The 27,310-nt window shown below is 43.7% G+C and overlaps 1 protein-coding gene across 2 annotated transcripts in view; it reads left to right on the top strand.

The window, feature by feature from the left end:
* The window catches only part of PXDNL (peroxidasin like), a 344,128-nt gene that overhangs the window by 252,547 nt on the left and 64,271 nt on the right, over positions 1-27,310 (top strand). For both annotated transcript variants that reach the window (XM_090039946.1, XM_090039947.1), the window contains exons 14-16: positions 92-248; positions 13,344-13,452; positions 16,159-16,316. In XM_090039946.1, coding sequence (XP_089896072.1) covers positions 92-248; positions 13,344-13,452; positions 16,159-16,316 — 424 coding nt within the window. The remainder of the gene's footprint in view (positions 1-91; positions 249-13,343; positions 13,453-16,158; positions 16,317-27,310) is intronic.

Genomic DNA, 27,310 nt, shown 5'->3' with positions numbered 1-27,310 from the left:
CTGATATGACCTGTTTCATTAGGAGGAATTTCTGAGATGAAATAAATGCACATGGATGACATGCACTTTTAATTTTCTTTTTCTTCTGTAGAGTGGTATACACATCACAGCAAGTGGAAAATTCCACGTGAACCCAGAGGGCACTCTTATTATCAGAGATGTAGGACAAGCAGACCAGGGGAGATATGAGTGTGTTGCAAGGAACTCTTTTGGCCTCACAACAGCCACCATGTTACTGATGGTTACTAGTAAGTTTCCAAGTAGTTGTGGTCTTACTAACATTCTGATTTCTGTAAATCTGTGCAGACCTTTTAGTTCTTATTAAATGCTTAATTGACAGCACTGTTGTATTTCACCAGTTACTTAATACAATGTTAAATGTGTAGGAAAATATTTTTTTTCTAGGAAATCACTTCATGAAAACTAGGCTTATCATTATTATCAGCTACTACCATAGAAAATAGAAGGCTGTTTTGCTGAGAATGTAAATGTAGCTTCTTTACACAGACCAGCATTGCTTGTTTTGTGTTTTGAGGCATGGGTAGGTGAAGTGATCAGAAAAGTTTACAGTTGTTTTAATTTATTGGGATGTTGTCTGTATAGGAGACCCTGGGGAACTGTCATGCTAAGTCTGTCAGATGACTTAAGGAAATTATAGTGGTCACTGCATACTAGGGCTGTATGAAATTTCGCCAGCTGTTTTGATTCGATACTGTTTCGACTCATTTCAAGCTCGAAACAGCGAAATCGAATCGAAACAAAGGACTTCAAAACAGCTTTGAAACAAAACAAGGCTAGTTGAAACATTTTGAGAGTTTCAAAACGTTTCGAGTTTCAAAGCAGCCATGTGGTTGGAGGCAGGGGAGAACCAGAGCTGCGCTCCCAGTGATTCTGTGGCCCCATGTGGCTCAGCTGCAGCGCAGCCCTGGCTCTCCCCACCTCCCAGGGCCAGGCTGTGGGAAGGTGATCACAGTGCAGGGGAAGGTAACTGAGCCCGGGCTCAGTTTCCCTCCCTAGTGCTGCAATCAGGCTAGGGAAGGGAACTGAGCCCAATTGCTCAGTTCCCCTCCATAGAATGCAGTCAGGCTGGGGAAAGGAGTTTCTGCTGGGCTGAGATCCTTTCCCCAGCCTAATCTTAGCACTAGGGAGGGGAACTGAACAATTGGGCTCAGTTCCTTTCCCCAGTCCCAGGCAGCAGCACCTGGCTTCCCTCCCTCATCTGGCAGGCAGATTGGGGGTCCTTATCCCCAGGAGGACTGGCACAGCCCCCGCAGCCCTCCCAGGGTTGCGGGTCCCCATCTGTCTGCCAGATGAAAGAGGCTGTTTCAAGCTTCCCCATTATAGTGAATGGGTGAAACGTCAAAACAGCATCGAAACAGCATCACTGTTTCAATGAAGTGAAACGGAACAGCAGTTTTGAATTGAAATGAAATTCGAAATGAAACACTGTTCCGTTGAAACCTTCACATTCAAGTCAAAATGGAACGGTGCCATTTCGCACAGCCTTACATAACAAACAAGCTTGCAGTTGCTTTAAGTAGCAGTTCTCTCCATATTGCCTGTCTCAGTCAAAGCAGATAGCACAAATATTGTTTAAAGACCTTACTATAGAACTTCAAATTTCAATATGGAAGTCACTACAAAACAGCATATAGCCAGATGTCTTCAGTCCTACTTGCAAATGCTTTCTTAAAGCAAATTTCTTATTAAAGCATAAATTTATGCCACGTAGTTGAATTGCTCCAGAAACAAAATCTAATTATGATAGTTAAAGCTGGAAATATATTATACTTACATTAAACATTAACTAGAATAACAGACACTGAAATCAGTAGGAATTTTATCTTGAGTGAGAATTAAGTAAAAATAACAAGAGTAAAGACATCTGAATTTTACATTATATCTGTAAAATCAGCATATCTGATTAGCACAACCTCGAGTCAGTTGTAGCAATGGTAAAATATTCCACAATGGTGAAGTACTTTGCAATGATGAAATTATCTGCAGTTGTAGCAATACTGAAATATTCTCATGGAGGCTGGATGGGGTCCCAGGTTGATTGAAAAAAAGCAAATATAGTGCCCATCTTTTTTAAAAGAAAAGAGAAGGATCAGGGGAATTACAGGCCATTCAGCCTGACCTCATATCTGAAAAGATTTCATAGACATTCATAGATTTCATAGACACTAGGGCTGGAAGGGACCCCGAAGTGTCATCGAGTCTAGTCCCCTGCCCAGGGGCAGGAAGTCAGCAGGGATCATCAGCTCCCAGCAAGATAAACATCCAAATGAGTCTTGAAGGTGTTCAAAGTGGGTGCTTGAACCACCTCTGATGGCAGTCTATTCCAAACCTCGGGGGCTTGGACAGTAAAGAAGTTCTTCCTTAAGCCAGCCTGAATCAGTTGCAGTGAAGTATGTGACCATTCGATCTTGTCATCACTTGGGGGGGTTCTGGTGAACAGACGTTCTCCCATATTCTGGTGAACACCCCTGATAAACTAGTAGGTGGCCACCAGATCACCCCTGAGCCTGTGCTTTTCCAGGCTGAACAGTCCCATGGCTCTCAGCCTGTCGTCGTAAGGTCTGTTTTCCTGACCTCTGCTCAATGAGCGTGGCTTTTCTCCAGACTCTCTCGAGCTTCTCCACATGCTTTTTGAATTGTGGAGCCCAAAACTGGATGCAGTACTCCAGCTGCGGCCTCACCAAGGCTGAGTACAATGGGAGAATGACGCCCTGGGATTTGCTTGAGAAGCATCTGTGGATGGAAACCATCATTTTGCTCACTTTACTAGCCACAGCATCACATTGAAGGCTCATGTTCATCTTGTGGTCAATCATGACCCCCAACTCCCTTTCATCTGTAGTGCTGGCCAGCTGATCCTATAAGGAAGCTGCAGGTTTTTCCTCCCAAGGTGGAGAACCTTGCATTTTTTGGTGTTAAACACCATCAGGTTCTCATCTGCCCAGTTCATGAGCCTGTCAAGATCTGCCTGGATCACCCTCTTGTCCTCAGGTGTGGATGCTTTACCCCAGAGTTTAGTGTCGTCGGCGAACTTGGCCTGCCCACTTCTGACACCAATGTCTACATCACTGATGAAGATGTTAAATAATATAGGCCCCAGGACAAAGCGTTGTGGGACCCCACTGGTCACAGGGCACCACAACGATTGACATCTGTCAACCACCACCCTCTGGGTCCTGCCATGGAGCCAATTCCCCAGCCAGCGGATCATGGTGAGGTTGAGGCTGCAGTTAGCCAGTTTTGCCAAGAGGTGATCATGGGCTAACAGATTGAAGGCTTTTTTAAAGTCAAGGTATACAACATCAATCTCTTCCCCCTCCTCAAGGTGATAGGTCACCTAGTCGTAAAAGAAAATGAGATTGGTCAAGCAAGACCCACCCACAACAAAACCATGCTGAGTATCTCTCAGGATATTGCCGCCAGTTAGTCTGTTAAGGATGGCCTCTTTGATAAACTTTTCCAAGACCTTCCCCAGGATAGAGGTCAGGCTGATGGGCCTGTTGTTTGCAGGATCTACTTTCCTCCCTTTCTTGAAGCTAGGCAGCACATTGGCCCTCTTCCAATCTTCAGGCACTTCACCAGATCACCAAGAGTTCTCAAAGATCTGTGCCAGGGGCTGAACTATGATGCTTGCCAGCTCCTTGAGTACCCTTGGCTGTAAACAGTCAGGGCCAGCTGACTTTAAGGTATCCAGCTTGTTAAGGTGTTCCTTCACAGGGTCAGCACTGATGGAGGGTAAGGAATCTCCCTCACCCAGGCCTCCCTGACCCACAGTGGGCAGGGTCATCCCATGGAACTGGTGAAAAACTGACACAAAGTACCCATTTAGGAAGTTGGCTTTTTGATGGGAATCAGTTGTCAGTTGTCCCATCTGGTTTAGCAGGTGTCCAATGTTTCCTTTGCTTTTCCTCCGGCTCCCCACATATCTAAAAAGGACTTTGTAGGATATTTGTAGCTAGCTGGAGTTCCATCACAGCCTTGGCTTTCCTGGTTTGCTCTCTGCAGGTCTGGACCAGAGCAGAGTATTCCTCCTTGGTGGTGGTTCCAGTTCTCCATCCTTTATAGGTCTTCCTTTTAAGACGCAGGAGGTCTGCTAGTTCTCTGGAGAGCCAAGGGGGCTGCCTTTTTTGCTGCCTTTCCTTCGAGACAGGATAGACTTTGCTTGCTTATCTAGGATTGCTCCCTTGAAAGCAACCACCAATCCTGAACTTCCCTCCCCTTTAGGTTGTGGCCCTTTAGGGCCTCACTGACAAGCCTCCTTAGCTTGTCAAAGTCAGCTTTCCTGAAGTTGAGCACTTCTGTATTACTGACTGACTTGCCAGCTTTATGGTGAATGGTGAAGGTGATCAGCTCATGGTCACTGTCACCCAGCTTCCCTTTGATCATTAGGTCGCTGATTAGGTCGTCCCCGGTTGCCAGTACCAGGTCAGGCAGTGTTTTACTTCTGATCGGCCTGTAAACTTCCTGCATCCAGTAGAGGTCATCCACCCATGAGAGAGAGCTTTGCGACTGCTCAGATTTGGCTGAGTGCTCCTCCCACAAGATGTCCAGGTAGTTGAAGTCTCCCATGACAGCCATACACTGGGAATGCGCAGCCTCAGCCAATTCCCTGGCAAATTCCTGGTCAGGGTCTTGACCCTGGGTAGGGGGTCTGTAGTAGACTTCCACCATAGTATCCCCTGTGCTGTGTTCCCCACGGATTTTAATCCAGAGGGTCTCAAGTCTTCCACTATGGGTGTCAGTGTTGGCTTGCAGGGATGCGTAGCTTTCCTTGACATAAAGAGTTACATCTCCTCCCCTTTTGTCCGCTTGTTCCCTCCTATACAGGGTATAGTTATCTATACCTGTGGCCCAGTCATGGGTGGAGTTCCACCAGGTCTCCGCTATCCCTGTGACATCATAATTATTTGCATTTAGCAGGAGGGCGAGTTCCTTCTGTTTGTTCCCCAAGCTCCTGGCATTTGTGTATAGGCAGGCAAGTGCCCCCTGGGGGGCCGTAGCCTTGCCTACAGTTCATTCCAGGCCTGGGGCAGGGGTGGGTTCCCTTTAGGGCCTTGGCCTTGGCCTGCTGGCTTTGCAAGGGTTGCTGAGTGGGCCAGCAGTAGCAGTAGTCTCCCCATCCAACGACAGGCTTAGTTTAAAGCCTGGTGGAGCAGGTCAGCCAGTCTGGCTGAGAAGAGCCTCCTCCACAGCAGAGAGAAGTGGAGGCTGTCCCTTCCCAGCAGCTCACTGCCTCTCTCAACAAAGAGAGGACTGTGGTCATGGAAGCCGAAGACTTCTCGATGACACCAGCGCCACAGCCTTTGGTTCACTCCCTCCTTAGCTCATAGCCCGAAACTGGGAGGATCGAAGAAAACACCACCTGTGCCCCAAGACCCTTTAGCCCAGCTCCCAAATCCCTGTAGTGCCTCATGACCCGGCTGGGAGTGCTCCAAGCCATGTCATTGGTACCCACATGGATGAGGAGCATAGGGTAGGTTCTCGAGTCAGTGGGCTGGAGGAGTTTAGGGATCTTCTCCACAGTGTCTTGGATACGGGCTTCTGGGAAGCAGCAAACTTCCTGGGCTAAGGGGTCAGGTTGGTAGATTACCCCCTCAGTTCCCCTCAGGATAGAGTCAAAACACTTTGTGTTTTGTCTTGGGGAGAGTGGGGGCAGTAGCTACAGTAGTGCCTGTGTTGCCTGTGGGAGCTGGCAACTCAGCAGGCTCTGCTGGGACTTCAAGAGGTTTGTACCTGTTTCAAAGCTCTAGCAGGGCAGGGGCCTTGGTGAGGTGGGTCTTGGGGTCCTTGACCACCTTGGTCCAAGCCCTGGGCTTGACAGTGAGGGAGGTCCTCGGGTCCTCCTTTGTCCTGGAAGGAGACCGTGGTCTACCCTCCATTTCCCCGGGAAGAAGGGCCTGGCAGTAGGAGTTGATCTCCTGCTTGCATTCCCTGATGGCGCCCAGTCTCTTGATTGTGGCCTGGAGCTCCTCCAGCTGGCATGCCAGAGACCCCAGAAGGGAGCAGACTCCACAAGGGAGGTGGCCATGCTCCTGGGCCCCAGAGCCTGAAAAAGTGACAGGCATGGATCATGGAGTAGATCCTCAAGGAATCTGTTGTAAAATACCAAAAAGAGAACAAGGTGATCAGAAATTATTCACCAAGATAGTCATGCCTAATTACTCTGATTTCCTTCTGTGATAATATGTCAGTCTCTGTGGATGAGAAGAGAGCAGTAGATATGATATAACTTGATTTTAGGAAGGCTGTTGATAGTCTCCCACACCATTCTCACTGGTAGGATCATCATGCTCAACAAGTACTTATCACTGGTTCAATGTCTAGTTTGAAGGAGGTATCAAGTGGGGCTCCTTGGGGATCTGTCCTGGGCCTGGTGTTATTCAATGTCTGCATTAATGATTTAGATGATGGGATTGAGTGTCCACTTATCAATTTTGTAGGTGGCACCGAGTTGGGTAGAGCTGTAGACATTTTGGAGGGCAGAGCTAGGATCCAGAATAACCTGGGTAGACTAAAAAAGTGGTCTGCAGTTAGTCGTATAGATTCAAAAAAGACAAATGCAAAGCTCTGCACTTGGGACAAAATAATTATATGCACAGATAGACTGGGGAGTGACTGGCTAGGCTGCAGTACTGCAGGGGTTACAGTGGACCACAAGCTGAATATGAGCCAAAAGTATGCTCTTGTTCCAAAAAAAAAAAGCCAACACTATGTTAGGTTGTATTAACAAGGAGTGTCACTTGCAAATAAAAAGAACTGATGCTTCTACTTCATTCAAGACTGGTGAGGCCTCCCCTGGAGTACTGTGTCCAGGTTTAGGCATACACTTCAAGAAGGATGTAGATAGTTTGGAAAGAGTCCAGTACAGAGCAAGAAAAATAATGAGGAGCCTGGGAGACAAGATTTATGAGGAAAGGCTGAAAGAGCTTGGGTTATTTAGTCCAGAAAGGGGGATTTCATTACAGTCTTCAAATATGTGAAGGATGATTGCAAAGAGGATGGAGATAGGCCAGGACTGTCTAACTTGTGGCCTATGGACTGCACCTAGCCCACAAATGTTAAAGTCCAGCCTGCAAGTTCCGGCCTATGATTGTCCCTATTGCTTCTGTTTCTGCAGTGGCAGCCAGGGTTTTCAGGACATGAGATCATGGGTGGAGGTGGCCCAGTCAGCTCACTGCTTAGGTGGTGGAAGGAAGTCTTGGGTTGGGCTGCCCAGTAAGTGAGTGGAGGATTGGGCTTGCATTACTCGCATGACAGTCATGGCTTGTGCTGCTTGCATGGCATGGGGTCTGAATGTGGTGATGGTGCTGTGCGCCTGCATGGCATGCAACTCCTGTGGGTCATGACCAGTGCTGCTTGCAACTCCCTGTTCTTTTGAAGTTAGACAGCCCTGAGATAGACTATTCTCTGTGGCCATAGGGGACAGGACTAAAAGCATTGGCCTCCAGAAGCATCAGAGGAAATTTCGGTTTGAGATTAGGATGAAAATTTGCTTTGAGACAGGATGAAATTCTGGTCAAGCGCTGGGACAGGCTACCTAGAGAAGTTACAGAATCTCCATCTGCAAACATGTTCGAAAGTAGGTTAGATAGACGCATGGCTGGGGTGGCTTAGTCAGAGCGGATCCTGTCTTGAGCAGGGGGCTGGACTAGATGACCTCACAAGGTCTCTTCCAGCCCTACTTTCTTATGATCCCACAATCCTATGCCTGTTTTAAGACCAAACGTCCTTCCGATATGCCATGTTTATTTAAATAAGTCTTGACTGATCTTAACTAGGAGGGTCATATGAAAAAGGAAGTTCAAAGATAAAGACAAGAGAGAATGGATGAGCGCTTTCTTGTACAGTACATAAATCTGTTGAGCAGGAGTATGCTCAATAAGCTATTGAAGTCCATTTACATCTTTCAAGTTGCAAATGATAAGCAGATTCATTATAGTTAAATGGAAATTATACGACAAAGAATACATTACACTTAATTTGTATGCAGCAAAATGAAGCATCTGAGATTTGTAACAGTTATCGTATCAGTCTCGTTCTGTATCACTAGAAGGAGATTTATCAGGAAATACTTCACTTCACATTATAGAATTTGTTCTCTTTTTAAGAAGAAAAGAATATTCCAGTATTTTTGTGCTTTCCAAGGTATGAAGCTACTTTGAGAATTAATCATGAAAATAAAATCTAGTGTGATTTGTTTGTTTATTTTCTCTTTTGCAAAATGAATAGATGTCTCTTTGGGCATATATTCTTTTCATGTCTTGCTCAAAGGTCACTGCTGTAATAAGATGCAATTGAGTAAGTTCAGAATGTGGTCCAGTAATTTTTCCATTTGTGCTGATTTCCCAATTCAACGTCTCCTATTCTAACAAAGCATGACCAATAACTAAGGCTCCAATGGCAACTTGGAGAATAATGCTGATGCCTTTTTTTTGCCCAACTTCGTGCCTCTGCTGTCATGGGACCATAGAAGGCTCCATCCCCTTCAATTTGATTATTAATCTTTGTGTGTTTGTGTGCATGCCTAAAGTAAACCTTGTTGTTAATATGCATAATTACTGATCTGATTATGACATTAACAATTATCCATACAAACTGTTTTCTTTGTCTGAAGATTTTTTTGTTTAGCTGTTTGATTTTGCTGTCCAGGCTATGTTATAGAGTTGGAGACATGATTTTAAGTTAAGATCAGTGTTCTTTTCAGACTATACCTAAAACTTTCTGTGGTACTGTACAATATTCATGTAGGATTTGAAGTAATTAATTATGGAATAACATGGGGAGCAATTGTGTGGCAGCATTCTTAACAAAATGCATATAAATATATAATTCAGTATTCATAAAAAAAATGGCATAGGATGTTTTTACATAATAGTGCCTTCTGCTTCCTTCATGTTGCTATAATATGGGATTTAAGTACCAGTCTCCTCTGTATATATGTGCATATATAAAACAACAAAGAGTTATAGGTAGAGTAGGAACAGAATATTGTCCCTTTTATTGGGAAGGGCAGTCTTTTTTTTTTTACCACTTACCCTTTCAACTGTCCCAACCACTATCTTGGTGAAGCTTTCTTTTAAAATATCATTGATTATCCTGTCTGTAGCTGTTGTCTAGTGTGGGATTCACAGGAAACCAAAAGAGAAAGTAAACAAGAAAAAGTTTAATACACATGAATGTTTATATATTAGTGTAAGAAAATTCCTTTCTTACAGGTGGGGAGTAGTACGTGGCCACTGCTGACTGACCAAACTGAGTAGCTATTCAGGGAGTCTGTAAGGGCTAAGCAGGAGTCCATGAATCACCTCATCTCTGCTTTGAACCTGCAGACTGAGGGCATTCTTGGTGCTTTCCCCTTCACCTAGCTTTTTAACCCACAAGTGGGACAGTCCACTGGTCCCTGGGGGCACGTGCTGTCACCAGGTTTCCCATTACACAGGGACCCCCTGTGGAAACAAGCTGGAGTAAGCACCTCCCAGCCCACAGAGGGGTAGACCCCATGTCCTGAAGACTGCTGCCTGGGGACACATCACATGCTGTGGCCACACAGGGCCTGTGGAGCATTCACAGGGGAGTAATGGGTTTCATGAGAAATTTTAGGGTTACTACTTTTTAACGTTGCACTTGTTTACTTTATTACTTTTATTTTCTTGTTTATCCTTTTAACATTTCTGTTGTCCTGTTTAATAAAAGTTCTGTCTACTGTCAGAATTTTGGCTATGGCATTTAAAACAAAAACTGGGAGGGAAGAGCTGTTCACAGACAGCTGGAAGTGTTCCTCCTTCCCTGTCTGTATGTCTTCCTCCTCTCTTGCACCAGGAACTGGCATTGGTTTTGGGGAGGGGTGTCTTTAACAAACACTGCATGGTTTTTAACCATCATTGCATTGTGTTGTGTTTGTGTCCCACTTTAGTTGGGCAATGATTGATACCATTTAAGCTTAATACTCTCTTAACTCCTCAGCTGTCCCCCTGCCAAAAAAACACAGTAGTGATACTGCTAAAGAGGGATAGAAATCTAGTATGCCTGGTTTCCTGACCAGAGCTTGAGATGAGCTATCTCATCACCTACTTCTCCCACTAAAGCCCAAAAGCTTAGCACCCAGCTGGACATTTAAATTCCTCAATCTAAGCTCTCATTATCTCCCTCTCCTCCCCCACTACGTCCATGGAAGCATGGTTCTGCACTTGGCTGAACATTTACCACCACAGCCCCCACCAACATGTCCAACCCATGCCACTGCTCCCTGTCCACAATGGAGGTGAGCATACAGGGGCATGAGTAGGGTTGGCAGTGTTTAATCAGGTCCTACATCATCCTACAATTCATCACCTTCAGCCCAGAGACAGCAAATGTAGTCAGCTAGCATGTCTCAAACAAGTGTCAGGTGAGTGGCCTTCATTCAAGAATTTGCAGGCATAACACCTCTAGGAGCTGGGGGGCTCACCTCCAAGAGCAGGGTCTCAGACCAAAATTCCCCCTTGGCCTCACAGATATTGTGTGGCATGCATGCAGAGACCATGGACTTAGGTACATTGTTTTCTCTGGCATCCATACATGTCCTCTGGTATCTCCAGCAAGCCTTGCTCAGCAGCTGCAGGATGCAGCATGCTTCCCACCATCTCAAGGCTTGCTGGTCATCCAAGGATCCAGTGAACAGCCTCATCAGCTGCTGGTGCAGTGGGTAGGCTGTGTCCCCGATTAGTAGTGGGAATACGGTCTTTCCCTCAACCTGGGTGTGAAGGAGTCCAGGGACAATGTGTCTGTTTCAACAGTTCTGGGTGGAAAGGAGCTTCTAAATATCCGGGAGTCTTGCACCTTTCTCAGTGGCCACTGTCCACAACTGCCAAGAAGTAACCCTTCTGCTTGTTGAATTCCTGAACATGGTGCTCAAGGAGAAGGAGGAAGATGTGTGTGCTGTCCACATCCCCAATGCAATTGGGCAACCTTTGGTTGCCAACCCATCCATAGCCTCCTGTACAGTGGGAAGGAGTTTGATGTGCAGGCCCATCTTCTGTTGGTTTTCCTCTTGAACTGTCTCTCCAGCCGTTGACTAGCCCGTGTTGAAATGGTACCACAGATCAGAGACTGAAATGGCAATGCAATTCTCTATGGATAAGAGGGTGTATGGTTGTTGTCTTGCAAGCTCGGTACAGGTTTCCATTAGGATGTTCTGGGACATGCAGAAGTTCACATGCCACTGATTGTCATCCCAGGTGGCCATGATGATCTGTTCCCAGCAGTTGCTGCTCATGCGCCTGGCCTGGAAATGCTTCTCTGTGGTTTGGAGCCACTCTCATTGACTGGGCACAACGTGCTGACCTGTGAAGATCTTCAAGATTACAGCTGTTGCAGACTAGGATCTGGATGTAGCCATGGACCTTCTTGTGAGGCAGTGGCCTTGGCCCCAAGACTTTGGTCTGCCACCTCTCCAGTAGACCACAGGGGCAGACAGAGATGGCCAGAACGCCCACCTGGGGTGCCTAGGCACACACCTACTCCCTGCCACCGGAGTGGTCAGCCAAGGTCAGCTGAGTCTTCTCCATGGTGGGACAAGGTGCAGCACAACCAATCCCATGACAAAAGCGATGCCTGTTTATAGCCATAGATAGCTAATTCTTCCCCAAATCCCTGTTCTCTGAAGTGGTAGTGAATCTAAAATCATGGGTATATGCTGTACATAAAAGTCATTCCTGGTATTTTTATTTCTTTTGTTACCTTTCACATTCATCGGATATCCACCATTTTATTTTGTTTTGGGTGAATATATCCAGTCCGTCTCACAAGACCATTAAGTCTTTTAAATACTCTTTTCTTTTTTGAGTGCTTCTTTTCTTAGGTGGTGAGCACAATATTGTGTTTATACACCGATATAACATTACGTAACATTTTATATAACATTCACCATGCTGTTTCCTTTATATCTAAAGTATATTCATATTTTAAACACTACCGCATTTAGTGTAGACTACTTTGAGCCCTCACCATGGCTCCCCTTGATGATTTGTTTTTTTTTTTCCCCATGGCAAAACGCACCTTTATCTGAACTATCATAGCTAGTAACTTTTCATGATTTACTAACCTCATGTTATACAATTGGTTTCAAATTAACCTCTCACATTGTTCAAGTTAGCTGTTTTCATGCGTTTTTACTTAGCAGGGAGGGCTAATTGGGACATGGGTGCAATGATGGGATCGACTCTTCCTTGCTTATTTTATTTGGGAATTTTTTTGTGGCGTTCTGTAATTTGCTTGACATGGAAAGACTTTTGTGAAGATTGGGTGGGGTTTTTTGTTTGTTTTTATTCCTTACCCTTTTACCTACCCCAGATGCCATATTTTGATGAAGCTAATTTCCATTTTTCTTGAACATTTAGATTCATGCTCTTGTTCCTCAATATTCTCAGTATGTCACACTTTGACCACCTGTAGTAGCATGCCGGCATTGCTTTGGATTATGCCGTGAAAACCAACTTACTTACTTGCTCCTGCTTTACACATGCAGAGTACTGTAAAAATGTGACTCTGCCACTTTTTGGCACATACTTAGTGACACTTTCAGGTTGTCTGTCTTGGTTTTACTTGTCAGCACCTGCTATATCATATTTTTTCAACACTCAATTTATACAGAACAGGAACAAGTATGCAGCAGCATTCCTTAGCTCTGTTTGACATGGTATAGACATGCCCTAAGAAAGACATTGCATGAACATGTGGCTCTTGTTAGGTTCTGACTGCTGAGCACTCTCCACCAAACTATCTGAACAACTTAGTCTTATGGCAATATAGTCATCTTACAAGAAATATTCATATTTTCTTAATAAAAGCTATGTCTCCCATGGTTGTTCCTTTTGGAGAGTGGACCCAAAAATGGTTACCTTTACGATGCTCAAATTGCCATTGAGATGAATTGTATTTTATTCCCTCTGTGGTGAGATCCAGAAAGATTCCAATTATGGTGGTGGTTTTTTGTGTGATGCAGTTGCTTATCCCCTGGAAGTTGAAACAAACCTTTTCCGTGAAAATAACTAAGCAAGCATCTTTTGGTACCTGGCTATCATTACTCAAGAAATTTGAACCAGTTATGCAAAGTTGAAATGCTTCTGTGATACCTCACCAAGTGTGTGGATGTACCAGCTGTCATTTTCATGTAGAAGATAATGCTCCTTCTCTACAATGGCTAATATCAGTTTGAGATTTTAGTTTTTGTTCTTGTAAGACTTGTCATTTCTTTTAATGAAAAGGCTATTAAGTGCTATTTATATTGCATAAATTTGAACTTGAAGTGAGAAATTTTTCAAACTATGAAATTGTTTCCGCAGTACCGCGAGGTAGACAAGCTGGCGATAACTTTGTTGAATCATCCATTCTTGCTGCCATCCACCGAGTTGACAGTGCAATTAACTCCACAAGAAGAAATTTGTTTTCACAGTAAGAATGTATTTTATCTTTGCTCACAGAAATCTTTCACATTTTTATTCTGCTTAGCTACTGTTCATTTTTTTAAATTACAAAAAAAGATACTGTAATATGATTGTCAGAATGTGCTTTTTCTTGTAGCTAGGCTGTTGTTTCTTAATAGCAGTCATTATCAGTTCAGTTTTCTGAAAGATTATATTGTTTGACATAGAATAAAATCAGATGATATGCTTTTTACTATTTCACTTTCTTGGCCTCTTGGCTTCTAGGACCATTTATTTGTCATGCGGCTATTTTCTGTGGCCTGCAGCAGTCTTCTAAACAGTAGACTAATCTGGCCTTGGACTCTTTATCAATAGATTAGGCAACCTTCTCCTTACTAAAGAAATAAGGCATGATAGAGATCTCCATTTTTATTTTATCCTTTAGCCATAGCCCTAATCCCTAGAGAACTGAGACAAAGCATTTAGTTTAGTGACCCCCATGCTTCTTCATTGAATGTTGCAAAAGGGAACAAAGTAGTAGACAAGTAGCTTAGGCCGTTTGTAGACGGCACTTTAAGGAGGGCTTAAAGCAGGTTAAATGCCTTTTGCACCACTTTAATGGCATTGCTGTTTGCATATTCAATGGTGTATTGTGAGTTAATTCCAGCCGCTGTGGCACATTCAGTAGCATAATGCTCCTTAAATGACTTTGGGATGCAGCAAATGACTTTGGAGTGCTGCAAAGTCACAGCAACAAAATACCTTTGAGGAATTTTAGTTTCCTACCCTACAGTCACAGAGAGAAGCACCAGGCTCTGTGCGGCCCAGAGGTTCTGCAGGCAGACTGTGCAGGCAGCCCAGCAGCAGCCCGAGAAGGCAGGCTCCACAGAAGGAGTTAAAAAAAAAGACAAGTGATCTTTTTTTACGGCCCAAAGCCTGCCTACCTGCCTGAGCTGTGTAGGGGCCTGGTGCTTCTCTCCATAGCTGTGGCGTTCCCCCAGGACCGCCCAAGCAGGAGGGGGGGAGGAGGAGGTGCCACTGGTGTGGAGGGAAGCACCAGTCCCTTTCCCCCACAGCTCAGGGATTGCTCTGCCCACCAGCAGCTCACTCTCCCTTCCCCACCGCTGGAGAGACAGGTAAGGATCAGGCTCTGACACTGGTGTACAAAACACAGGGTTCTACTTCACTCAAAATTGAAGTGGTGTTTTTAAAAAAAACACCACTTCAGTTTAGGGAGAATTAAACCTCCGTGTTATCTACAAATGGCCTTAGTTGTTAAAAGCTGACACATGTAGAAAAACACCAAAGGGACTGACTGTGCTAAGCATGAGTTAAAGGAGTACCTTTGTTCTCTTGATGTCATCAGAGTTTCATAGTTCTTTTCATGAATTGTTGAAATTCGCAGTATTATGTTCTTTTAACATTTAATTGCAAAAGATAAAAGTAGTTATGTGGTGTTCCAGCATATCTGGGTGTTACAGCATATCCCTCTTGTTCATAGTAGCCAGGAAGTTCTAGTAATTCAGAAGGCAGGGCAGGGTAGCACCTTACAGACCAACTGGTTCAGATGCATAAGCTTTTTTAGGCGACAGTCTACTTTGTCATATGCCATCGGACTTTGTAGGGTGTCACCTATGAAAGCTTGTACCTCTCTAAACTAGTTTGCATCTAAGGTGCTACCCTGCCCTGTTTTCTGCTTGACTTCAGATGGCACAGTTAACTACCTCTCTTTGATTTTATGGTAGACTTCAGGCAGTTATGGGTAAATAACTGGCTCCTCCTTTTTTGAGGGGTAACAAATAACTTTACACAAATTTCTTTCTACATGCTTTCCCGCTTACCAAAAAGCAATTAAACAGGTGGTAGGAGGTCTGATGCTTTCTCCTTGAATATACGATGTATGAACAATTTTGTATGAGTTGGATGATGGGGAGAGAATGGAGGTAGGCCATATTTGCAATCGTATCAGTGTAGTAGATCAAAACACAACAGCTTTTTGTTGTGTTAATTGAATTGACTTTACTTTTATAACCTCTTAATTGGCTTTACTTTTACATTGAATTGGCTTTACTTTTATAACCACTCAAAAAACACCCTTGTGAAGATGGAATGTTGTGCTTATTACTGTCAAAGGCTTCTACTATCATAAGCCTGAAAGTATTTCTATATTGCAGTCAAACATATGATGGCAGCTCATATAGACTTCATCTAACCTTTGAATACCTTACTCGGGTACTGCTACTAATGTTGCCACAGCAACACAAGCTCAGCACAGGCTGCTGCATCAGTATTTCTGCTGGACTGAGCCACATGTTGCTGTGGCTACACCTTTAGCATATCCTCAGTGAGCCATTTAAAGCTAGCTCAGAGTATGTCCACATGAGCTACAGAAACACCTTTGTCTATAGTATAGATCATGTATGCTATTCTGCGTTCCTGTACCTTAAGACCTTTATCAGGCTACCTTTATTGCTTTTACTTTCAGTTGTTGAATATTTGCAAAGATATTCTGAAAGTATTTCTGCCCAGTAATTAGTTTTTTATGTATGGGAAAGATGGCCATAAGCAAGAACTGAAGAAAATAACACATGGTAAAGGAGAAAAATGAAATAAAGAGAAAAGGGATGATTTTATTTAACTATCACTCTTTTTCCAGAGCTATTAGTGACTCATTAGCTGCAGCTTGGCTACCTCTGATGCATAAACTTCAACACATGCTCCTTTTGTTTTGCAGGCATCCCCAAACCCCCACTGACCTGTTGGCTCAATTCCGCTATCCACGGGATCCTTTCACAATAGAGACTGCAAGAGCAGGGGAGATATTTGAGCAAACTCTTCAGTTGATTCAGGAACATGTTAAACAGGGTCTCAGTGTTGACTTTGATGGAATAGGTGGGTACACGTAAATGCTAGTATCTATTCTGTCTGCATTTTATTGTGGTACCCCACTAGTGAAACTTGCAAAGTCATCTTACATTATTATAGTGTTTTTCACCTAGTGTCTCACTGTCTCAGTTTTATATAAAGTATACCGCAGATAAGGTAGACTATTATGTGACTGCTGCTGTTATTGAAGATAGTAGCCATTCTGTGCCGGTCTCACTGTACACATAAATGAAGCATTATTTATGTAGTTGAAACTACTGGATAAACTTGGACAGAACAAAGTACCAGAGCTGGAAATTAACCATCATATGTAGCTTAACAGCTTTACATTTTTTGAAAAATGCTTCAGCTACCACAAGTGTTCAGGGTCTTGTTTTCTTGTTCTTAAACATAGCCTTTCCTTTAGTACAATTTCCTTTTTACATTTTAGAACCTGAGTCAGAACTGACTGAACATTGTGTAATGCCATCTTATAAGTTTCTATTTAAAGCTCAGTGATGCAAGGGAGAACTGGGCTAGTGGGATTACCATTATTTAGATGAGAAATTACAGCTTGTATAAATTACAGCTTGAAACAGACCTATGAACTATTATATTAATATATTTACAGTTTTTACACTGTACTGTCCTGTACATAGTACAGGAGAATCAAAAATTGAATTTTCCAATCCTTTTTTAAATATTGCCATAACTTTCTAGTGCAAACTCCTATTCATTTTTCAATAGACTTCCCTCTCTTTTTTTTTTGTTCTGTTTTACTCTCAATTTTACTATCTTTACTATTAAGACATATTTTCTTTACTAATGTTCAGATCCATCTTCTGTGAGTAAAGAAATATGTCTGTGATAGTTACTATGTCTCAAAAAATGTAGAGCAATTTAGATATCTACAAAGGTGTGTACAGTTTTAATATTCTGTCATTGTTGTATCAGAAATCTGCAATATAAATTCTACCACATTAGTAGAGACTAATGAAAAACTGTGCATGTTTAGAAAACCGACATTTGAATTTTCCAGGCACTATATTTTTTTCTTAACTTGAAGACTCAATTATGTCCAAAATTTCCAACCCATTCGTGCTGGTTAAAAACTGAATATTGTAATGTAACTGATTTGTTTCTCAAGAAGATTCTACTTTGCTTTGATTAGTTGCATGATAGCAAATAAAAAAATTGCCACCTTTATTTCTGACATGATTAGTATCTGAAAGAGAAAATGGCCTGTGGTCAAAAGCTCTCGCCAAACTGAAGTAGGCAAAATTTAAATGCTAGCATAAGTTAGGGAGGTTCCTTTTAATACATATTAGATGTGTTTATCAGTATTCTATTATATGCATCTTGAAAGTCAATGCAATACATTATGTTGGCACATAAACAACAGCATAAACCTCCAAGTTCTGGTGCCTGATTCTGTTATCACAACTTGAGCAGGGTGCAGAGCCAACCCATCCCTACATTTTGTCATTACTTCTAGAACTTTTCCCTTCAAAAAGTATAAGGAAAAATAGTCTCTGTTGTTTTGTATTTCATTTAATTTTAATGTGCCAGCAAATGTAACGACAGGGATAAAACCCACAATGGAATGAGACTTTCAAAATTACTTAGAAGCTAAATGGATTCCACCTCCTTAAAGGTATATGCTATGTTTGATTTTTAATTTTATTCACTAATGGTTCTGTAGAATATAACAATAGTGGGTTGCACGTGCATAAATACATTTTCCCATACAAAGTGTTTCTGATTGGGCTTCTTTCCTGTAACTGTGTGAAAGTTACAGTACAAGTAATATGCAGGCAGGAATGACATGCTATGTAGTCCCACTTTAACTGCTGTTTGAGTCCTTTGGCTGTAATATTTGTTGTGAACTCCTCCGTCTGGAATTCTGAGTTAAAGACCAGGGCAAAAACAGTGATGTGCAACATTCATTTTCTCTAACATTTATGGTTAAGGTAGTATTTTGTCACATTGCCAGTAGTGCAAGGTCAGCATCATCTTTTTCGGAGCGTATACAGGTCTTTGGATTCTTGTCCATATGAAGGTTGGGGTGTAATTCTCCTACTTATTGATCCCACTCTCGTGGGAAGATCACTCATCAAAATCTGAGTGGTCGCAAAGCTTTCTCTCGTGCGTGGATGACCTCTACCTGACTCAAGAAGTCTGTAGGCCAGCGAGAGGCAAAGCACTGCTCAACCTGGTACTGGCTACGGGGGATGACCTAATCGGCGACCTAGTGATCGATGGGAAGCTGGGTGATAGTGACCACCAGCTGATCACCTTCACCATCCGCCGTAAAGCTGGCAAGTCAGTCAGCAGCACAGAAGTCCTTGACTTCAGAAAAGTCGACTTTGACAAGCTCAAGAGGCTTGTCGGTCAGGCCCTTAGGGACCATGACCCCAGGGAGATGAGAGTTCAAGAAGAGTGGTTGCTTCTCAAGGAAGCGATCCTCAATGCACAAGCTAAATCTATTCCAACACGGAGGAAAGGCAACAAGAAGGCACAGCAGCCCTCCTGGCTCTCCAGGGATCTAGCGGACCTCCTGCAGCTAAAAAGGAAAGCCTACAAAGGATGGAGGACGGGATTCACCTCCAAGGAGGATTATTCTGCACTGGTCCGGTCCTGCAGGAAGCAAACCAGGAAAGCGAAGGCTGCAACTGAACTCCAACTAGCTTCAAGCATCAAGGACAACAAAAAGTCCTTTTTCAGATATGTGGGGAGCCAGAGGAAAAGCAAGGGCAACGTTGGACCCCTGCTAAACCAGATGGGGCAACTGACGCCCAGGAAAAAGCCAACCTATTAAATAGATACTTTGCATCAGTCTTTCATCAGTCCCATGGGATGCCCATGCCTGCTATGGGACAGGGAGATCCGGGTGATGGGGACCCCCTACCCTCCATAAATGCTGACCTCATGAAGGAACACCTTGAGAAGCTGGATACCTTCAAGTCAGCTGGCCCTGACAATCTGCACCCCAGGGTACTCGAGGAGCTGGTGAGCGTCATAGCCCAGCCCCTGGCAGGGATCTTTGAAAACTCCTGGCGCTCTGGTGTAGTTCCTGAAGACTGGAAGAAGGCCAATGTGGTGCCGATCTTCAAGAAAGGGAGGAGAGTGGATCTGGCTAACTACAGGCCCATTAGCCTGACTTCTATCCTGGGGAAGATATTAGAAAAGTTTATTAAGGAGGCCATCCTTGAGGGACTGGCCCAGGCTAACATCCTAAGGGATAGCCAGCATGGGTTTGTTGCGGGTAGGTCTTGTTTGACCAATCTCATTTCCTTCTATGACCAGGTGACCTATCACCTGGACAAGGGAGAAGAGATTGATGTCATATATCTTGACTTCAAAAAAGCTTTTGATCTGGTATCCCATGATCACCTCTTGGCCAAACTGCCCAGTTGTGGCCTTGGCTCCACCACGATCCTCTGGCTGGGAAACTGGCTCCGTGGTCGGACCTATAGGGTTGTAATCGATGGCAGTCACTCATCGTGGTGCCCTGTGACCAGTGGGGTCCCTCAAGGCTCTGTCCTGGGACCCATCCTGTTCAACATCTTCATTAATGATGTGGACATTGGAGTCAGGAGTGGACTGGCCAAGTTCGCCGATGACACCAAACTTTGGGGCAAAGCATCCACGCCAGAAGATAGGCGGGTGATCCAGGCTGACCTGGACAAGCTCAGCAAATGGGCAGACGAGAACCTGATGGTGTTTAACACTGAAAAATGCAAGGTTCTCCACCTTGGGAGGAAAAACCTGCAGCTTCCTTATAGGCTCGGCAGTGCTACGTTGGATAGCACTACAGAAGAAAGAGACTTGGGGGTCATCATTGACCACAAGATGAACGTGAGCCTGCAATGCAATGCTGCTGCTAGTAAAGCGACCAAAATGCTGGCTTGCATCCATAGATGCTTCTCGAGCAAATCCCGGGACGTCATTCTCCCCTTATACTCGGCCTTGGTGAGGCCGCAGCTGGAGTACTGCGTCCAGTTTTGGGCTCCACAATTCAAAAAGGATGTGGAGAAGCTTGAGAGAGTCCAGAGGAGAGCCACGCGCATGATCAGAGGTCAGGAAAACAGATGTTACGATGACAGGCTGAGAGCCATGGGACTCTTTAGCCTGGAAAAGCATAGGCTCAGGGGTGATCTGATGGCCACCTATAAGTTTATCAGGGGAGACCACCAGGATCTGGGGGAACATTTGTTCACCAGAGCGCCCCGAGGGATGACGAGGTCGAACGTTCAGAAACTCCTGCAAGACCATTTCAGGCTGGACACAAGGAAGAATTTCTTTACTGTCCGAGCCCCCAAGGTCTGGAACAGTCTGCCAGCGGCGGTGGTTCAAGCACCTACATTGAACACCTTCAAGAGTAAATTGGATGCTTATCTTGCTGGGATCCCGAGGTCCCTTCCAGCCCTAATGTCTATGAAATCTATGAAATCACTTTTAGGTTGTTACATCTCAAATATGCAGGTCATGTACAGGTCCACTGGGCCACCTGCATTTCTGCCTTTTTAGAATCTGTTATCAATTATATGAAGACTGATAGCCATATTAAAGTAATGTACATTTATTGGCAGATGGAACTTCATTTTGAAGAGAATTATTTAAGAAATAAACCATCTGTAGACACACAGGGTGCATCCCCATGAGTATGCACATGCAGGGGTGTGCATTTCCCACAGGAAAAATAGCAGTGGCACATATTTGTGTTTGACCCTGGGCACACTCCTGCACAAGTGCTCTTCGCAGCCTTTCCTGGGGCCCTGGGGGCATCCAGGTAAGGAGGGCATCTCTCGATAGAAAAAATAAAAAAACCTGCCACACTGCAAATGAGCAGCATAGTGCATGGGTGGCAGCAAACAGCTTTGAGGCACCACAGGTCACATGAGCATGCTTGTGTAGATGTACCTACATAATCTAATCTAGTCTTATTCTCCTATACAGAATGCTTAGATGGGTTTCTTTCCTTGAGGACACTGAGTAATTCTTGGGATTTATCATGGCATTCGTTTCTTTCTCAGTTTTTCTACCAGGTTTTCCTACTCTCAGGGAAATTGTGTTGTTATGAACTCTCATTCCCCTTGTGTGTCCCTGGCCTCTAATTACCATGGTCTTCAAGGTCATTCGGGACAACTTGTGAAGTATTCCTGTTGACTAAAACTGTTTTATTGGAGTCAAATCATCTAAGAGAATGCCTCCCATCATCATGGCTCACTGTTCAGACAGTATGACCCATTTAGCCTCAGTAATCTTTCACTCATCTGATGACTACACTTAACCTGTAAAAGGTATCCTGTTACCTGTCATTCTAATACTTACATACATTCATCTTATTATACATACATATATATATTATCTAATAAATAAAACCTGCTTTGAGGTACAGATGAGCCTTTGCCACTTAGCATTTCACTATTGTCATGAAAATGAATTCAGTAATTTTTTGAATGCCCCAGACAAGACTGGTAAGGAACAGATTAGTAATGGGGACATAAACTTCCATTTCTAGATCGTTATTTCAAATGCAGCTCAGTAATAACTGAATATTTTTAGCAGCTGATATTGGTGTCATTGACTTGGTGCTCTCTGAAGAAACATTCATGGGGCGCCTATTTTGTATCACATTGGACAAGAAATGGGGTATTGTCAGCCATTCCCAGGAAATGTTTCAGGGGTGACTGGGAGTGTTGGTTGTAGCTTTATTCATCTAAGGACATAGGCAGGCAAGGTTTTTTGAGTAAATTTGATATCTTTTATTAGACTAACTAAATAGTTGGAAATAAAGACCCTTCTTTAGGGGTGAATGAATATTTACTTCCAAATCCATAAAGGCTGGAGGCTATCATGAGGACTTCAGGGTTTTAGTAACTGATTGTGGGGCCTAAATTGGAGGACTCTGATTTCCAGATGGCATGGTGGTATCTTTTGAGGAATAATAGTTCATGTCATGTTTTCTCACTACACCCTGAATCACGATTGCAAATTTATGATTTGGTGTCTCTTCTTTAAATGTAGAAAATCCTTCAGTGCAGGAACATGAACAATAAAAGCCTCTATACACACATGATTTGCTGGAATTTACTAGACAATCATTTACCTTGTTACCATGCAATAAAAATTATAAATGTCAAAATAAAAGTGTGATATATTATCCATTAAGGCCAAATGTAATGTGAATTTCCCTTCTGTCTCAGATCACAGATTACAGGGTTTAAGGAAAGGACAAGATTTCCTAAATCCTGTGAGCTATGGGTTAATGGATACCTATATGGGCAGATATTCTTTTGGAGGGTATCCTGTTGGAAGGACCCTCCTTTAAGAATGCTGTCACTAATGACTCACTGGGCACAGCTATACAAGATACTAAATGTGCAGTAGACTAATTCTGCTATGCATTAGTGCATCGTGGCAAAAGCTGTGCAAATGAGCAGTAGAATTACACAATAGTGTCACAAAAAAGCCGTGCGCCAACACTACTGTGCAGTAGCACTGGTTACTGTGCCTTCAATTTAGTACCTGTTATTTCAGGTACTAAACTGAAGGCACAGTAACCACAGCACATTAATGAATGTGTAGATGTGCCTGTGTACCTAATTTAGAACTGTATCTGCTGTGATATTGCTGTAGATGTTTTGGGGTACAGATGAGCCTTCTCCTTGTGAATAATACTTGTAATCTTGCTCTGTGGGCATTTCATTTTAGTGGAATCTTATCACCTCCCTCACTTTTGACTGGCCCACCAGGTGCAACATTCTCCATTTACTTTAAAAAGTATATTTGGGATTTAGCCAAGCTCTAGAAAATCTTCTCTAGGAGCTGTAACTAGCTGATCAATACAGTGATGGAGAATATATTGATGGAAATCAGTGCAAATTATCAGTAAGAGCATCATGAGTAGAGAGAAGATAGGATAAAAACCAAAACCAAGTTCCTATGTATTTTATTTCACCTAAGCTTGGCTGTTTCTTGGATGATTTGGGTAGACTCTGACTTACACCTAAAGCCACTTGATATAGATTCATAGATGCTAGGGTTGGAAGGGACCTCAATAGATCATCGAGTCCGACCCCCTGCATAAGCAGGAAAGAGTGCTGGGCCTACATTACCCCAGCTAGATACACATCTAGCCTTCGCTTGAAGACCCCCAGGGTAGGGGAGAGCACCACCTCCCTTGGGAGCCCGTTCCAGACCTTGGCCACTCGAACTGTGAAGAAGTTCCTCCTAATATCCAATCTAAATCTGCTCTCTTCTAGCTTGTGGCCATTATTTCTTGTAACCCCCGGGGGGGCCTTGGTGAATAAATACTCACCAATTCCCTTCTGTGCCCCCCTGATGAACTTATAGGCAGCCACCAGGTCGCCTCTCAACCTTCTCTTGCGGAGGCTGAAAAGGTCCAGTTTCTCTAGTCTCTCCTTGTAGGGCTTGGCCTGCAGGCCCTTAACCATACGAGTGGCCCTTCTCTGGACCCTCTCCAGGTTATCCGCATCCTTCGTGAAGTGCAGCGCCCAGAATTGCACGCAGTACTCCAGCTGCGGTCTGACCAGCGCCCGATAGAGGGGAAGTATCACCTCCTTGGACCTATTTGTCATGCATCTGCTGATGCACGATAAAGTGCCATTGGCTTTTCTGATGTTATGTCAAGAACTAGGCTACAACCTTTTTTTTTTCCGTGAACTCTCCCCACCCACCCTACTTCCTGTCCCAAAAAAGGCTAAGCTTTTTAATTAATTTGAAGCTCAATTTGAAACATTCCGTATTTTGCTCTCCTGTTCCTTCTTGTCCCATCCTATGCCTCCACGCCTGCCTCATGGTCCATCCAGGTGCTAAATTATGTAGCTAAGATTCACAGGACTTACCTCCACTGTATGTCTGTGTATGACTGTTTGTATTGAGTAGGCTTTGATTCCAACAGTCCAAAGCTAGCTCAAACCAATTTATCTCCCTAAATACCCTTTATTCAGCAACACTAACAACTGTATCCTCAAAGATATAGATAATGTTCATAAAACCTAATATATATAATGCATATCATGCTCGGCACAGATATGTAATATTGCAGCCATGTTTTGTTAAATGCTAGGTGAGTGACCTTATTTACCATTGATAGTTCTTGTACAAAGCATATGGCATCTGACATGATGTAGAGGGAGTCTTACGCACTATTTTAAACATACTAGCAATAAAAAACACTGAAGATTTGCTGTTACTAGAGATCTCATTCTGTTTTTAATTTGTTTTGCTTTTATTGCTCTACTCTTACAAATAAAAGGACAATTTCCTTCCATATTCACAGCCTCTAGATGGTATTTTGTTTTCATCTGCCAAATGTTCTAAATGGTTGAAAATCTTTGTTGTGCAGTGCTTTAGTGTAGGATCCAGATGTTCAGCACCTGTTTTTTTCAGTAAGGAGAAGTTCTAGATAAGCTTTTTTCACAGTTAACTAACAGATGTATTTACTAAAAAATCCCTTCAAACCAACCTTTGAGTTTGTTGCCATGGTACTTTTTATCTTTAATTCGGTGAAAGCAAAAGAAGAACTGTGTGGGTTGATGAAGTTCAGATTATGCCTGTTATCTCCATACCAAATAGTTAATATTGTTCTTTGTGATATTCAGGAAGCTTCTAGATAATTTGTCTTGAATTTTTTTCAAGTAATTTTCCTGTAATAAAGTATTGGCTATTTTAAAATAAATACCAAAGTTTTTAAGAACAAATTTCAATATCCCTTTAGCCTCACTTCTCTTATAATGACAGTGTTATTGCTTCTGTCACTGTAAAAGAAACTGTCATCAAATGCATTGTGGTGTGTTCATACTCAGAGATGAATCAATATCATCACTGCTGTGTAATGGAAGAATTGGCCTTTCTAGATACTCGTTATTAGTTGCATGCTGTCACTTTCATCATTTAGAGTTAAGTGGAAGCAGGGAGCATTTCTAAAGGGGTGATCATTACATCCCAACATGCAAGCGTTTCACTGTGGTTCCTACTTTTCACATGGCTCTTCTGGGGTAAGAATCTAAAACAGGGGTGGGCAATTATTTCGGGTGGAGGGCCACTTACTGAGTTTTGGCAAGCCATTGAGGGCCTCATGACAGGAAGCCGGGGCAGATAAATATTAATTTTCTAAATTTTTTAGGGGCACTGTGGGCCAGATAGAATGCCTGGCGGGCTGCATACGGCCCCTGGGCCACATTTTGCCCACCCCCAATCTAGAAGGAAAAAACAAAGGCATTGCAGTGGTGATTTATGAAAGGGAAATCGCTTTTTCTTTTTAACTCTATTGGCTTGATTAATTCTGGAAAGATGCCTATAAGAGGCAAAGTTGCTTTGCTGTTCTTTTTAGAACTTCTGGTGCTAAGAACTTGGACCGAAGGAAAGGGGTTTGAACAGATGTGGAGTTGGAGCTTTATGTTGGTGAATCTTCACTCTGGCTTTTAGAGCTAAAATCCAGCACTTTTTAACAAATGTACTATAATGAAATGTCATAGAATCCTAGAAAATTAGTATTGGAAGGTACCTCAGAAGGTCATCTAGTCCAAGCCTCTGCTCAAAACAGTACAGCCCCAACTAGATCATCCCAGCCAAGGCTTTATCTAGCCAGGTCTTAAAAACCTCCAAGGGTGGAGACTTCACAGCCTGTCTTTGTAGCCTGTTCTAGTGCTTTATTACCTTTCTTGTGGGAGAGTTTTTCCTAATATGTAACTTAAGCTTCCCTTCCTGCAACTTGAGACCATTATCTTACAGTGGTGCTTAACTCCTGGCCCACAGGCTAGATCAGGGGTGGGCAATTACTTCATCAGGAAGGCCATTTAATAAGTTTTGGGGACCACATCCATCTCTGTCTGTCTTGTCTCTGTCTCCCTCCGTCTCCTTCCCTCCCTTCCTCTTCCTCCAGAACCTGGCTGAAGCTTTAGTTCATTAGGAGCCCTGATGCTCAGCTGTAGGTCTTCCAGTAGTGTCACTGCTGACTCTGATGCAGAAGAAGCTCCTGCCTGGGTCCACAGCTGAGCATTGGGGCTTCTAGCAAGCTACAGCTTTGCCTGGGCTCTGGAGGGAGGGAAGAAGCTGGAAAGAGTAGAGAAGAGGGAGATGGTGCTGCCTGCCCAGCATGACAGCAGCTCCTGCCTCGATGCACAGCTGATGCTGCTGGCAGATTTTGGGTTGGGGCTCCAGACAGGAGCTTCCACTGCACCGGCAGGTTCTGCATCTGGGCTCCTGAACCCGCCTGTGACATCCATGGCTGATGATGCTGCCCTCTTGCTGCGGCAGGATCCCCACCCACATCCATAGCAGATGCCTGATGCTGCTGTGTGGAAGCAGTCCTACCCACTGCCCTGGCACCATGTGATGGTTGGAGCTGCCCACAGATCAAATCCAGTGAGTTGGTGGCTGTCCACCTGTGGGCCAGATCAAACCTATTGGTGGGCCAGATCCAGCCTGCAGGCCGTATTTTGCCCACTCCTGGGCTAGATCCTGACCAGGAGGCTATGTCATCTGGCCCATGAGTCTCCCCACAAGTCCAAAAATTTAGTGGGGGAGTGGGGACAGTGTTGACTTGCAGCTCTCCTGCTGTCAGATTTTCAGACCCGGGGGGAGCCCTGCAGCTGGATGATGTGGCCTTGCACGCAAGATCATGCCAGTGAATGGTGGGCCCAGCCTGTCAGGTCCCCCTGCAGATGGATTCACATCAGCCCCACACTAAGTCATGGTCATGGATTGATGCCAGACACAGGATCAAGCTTATAGGTTGGCCCCATACCACTCAACTGACCCATGGGGACAGAAAGGTGTGCACCACTGTGTTTTGGATGTTTTTAGTTGCTAGGCAATAGACTTAATGTCCATTGAGCTGCGATGGAAATCCATGCAAGAGTTCTAGATAACTACCTTCAGTATCATTTATGATTCTATCTTATGGTTTATGCAGGTTATTGTAGTCTGGTTTATGGAATTGAAGAAGGTAGAGATGGAGAAGATGTATGCCAGTCTGAGAATCATTCCTG

This window comes from Crocodylus siamensis, chromosome 3 (genome assembly GCF_052110815.1).
Source record: "Crocodylus siamensis isolate JL-2025a chromosome 3, ASM5211081v1, whole genome shotgun sequence".
Classification (NCBI taxonomy): Eukaryota; Metazoa; Chordata; order Crocodylia; family Crocodylidae; genus Crocodylus; species Crocodylus siamensis.
This window is presented reverse-complemented; position numbering and strand designations above follow the sequence as displayed.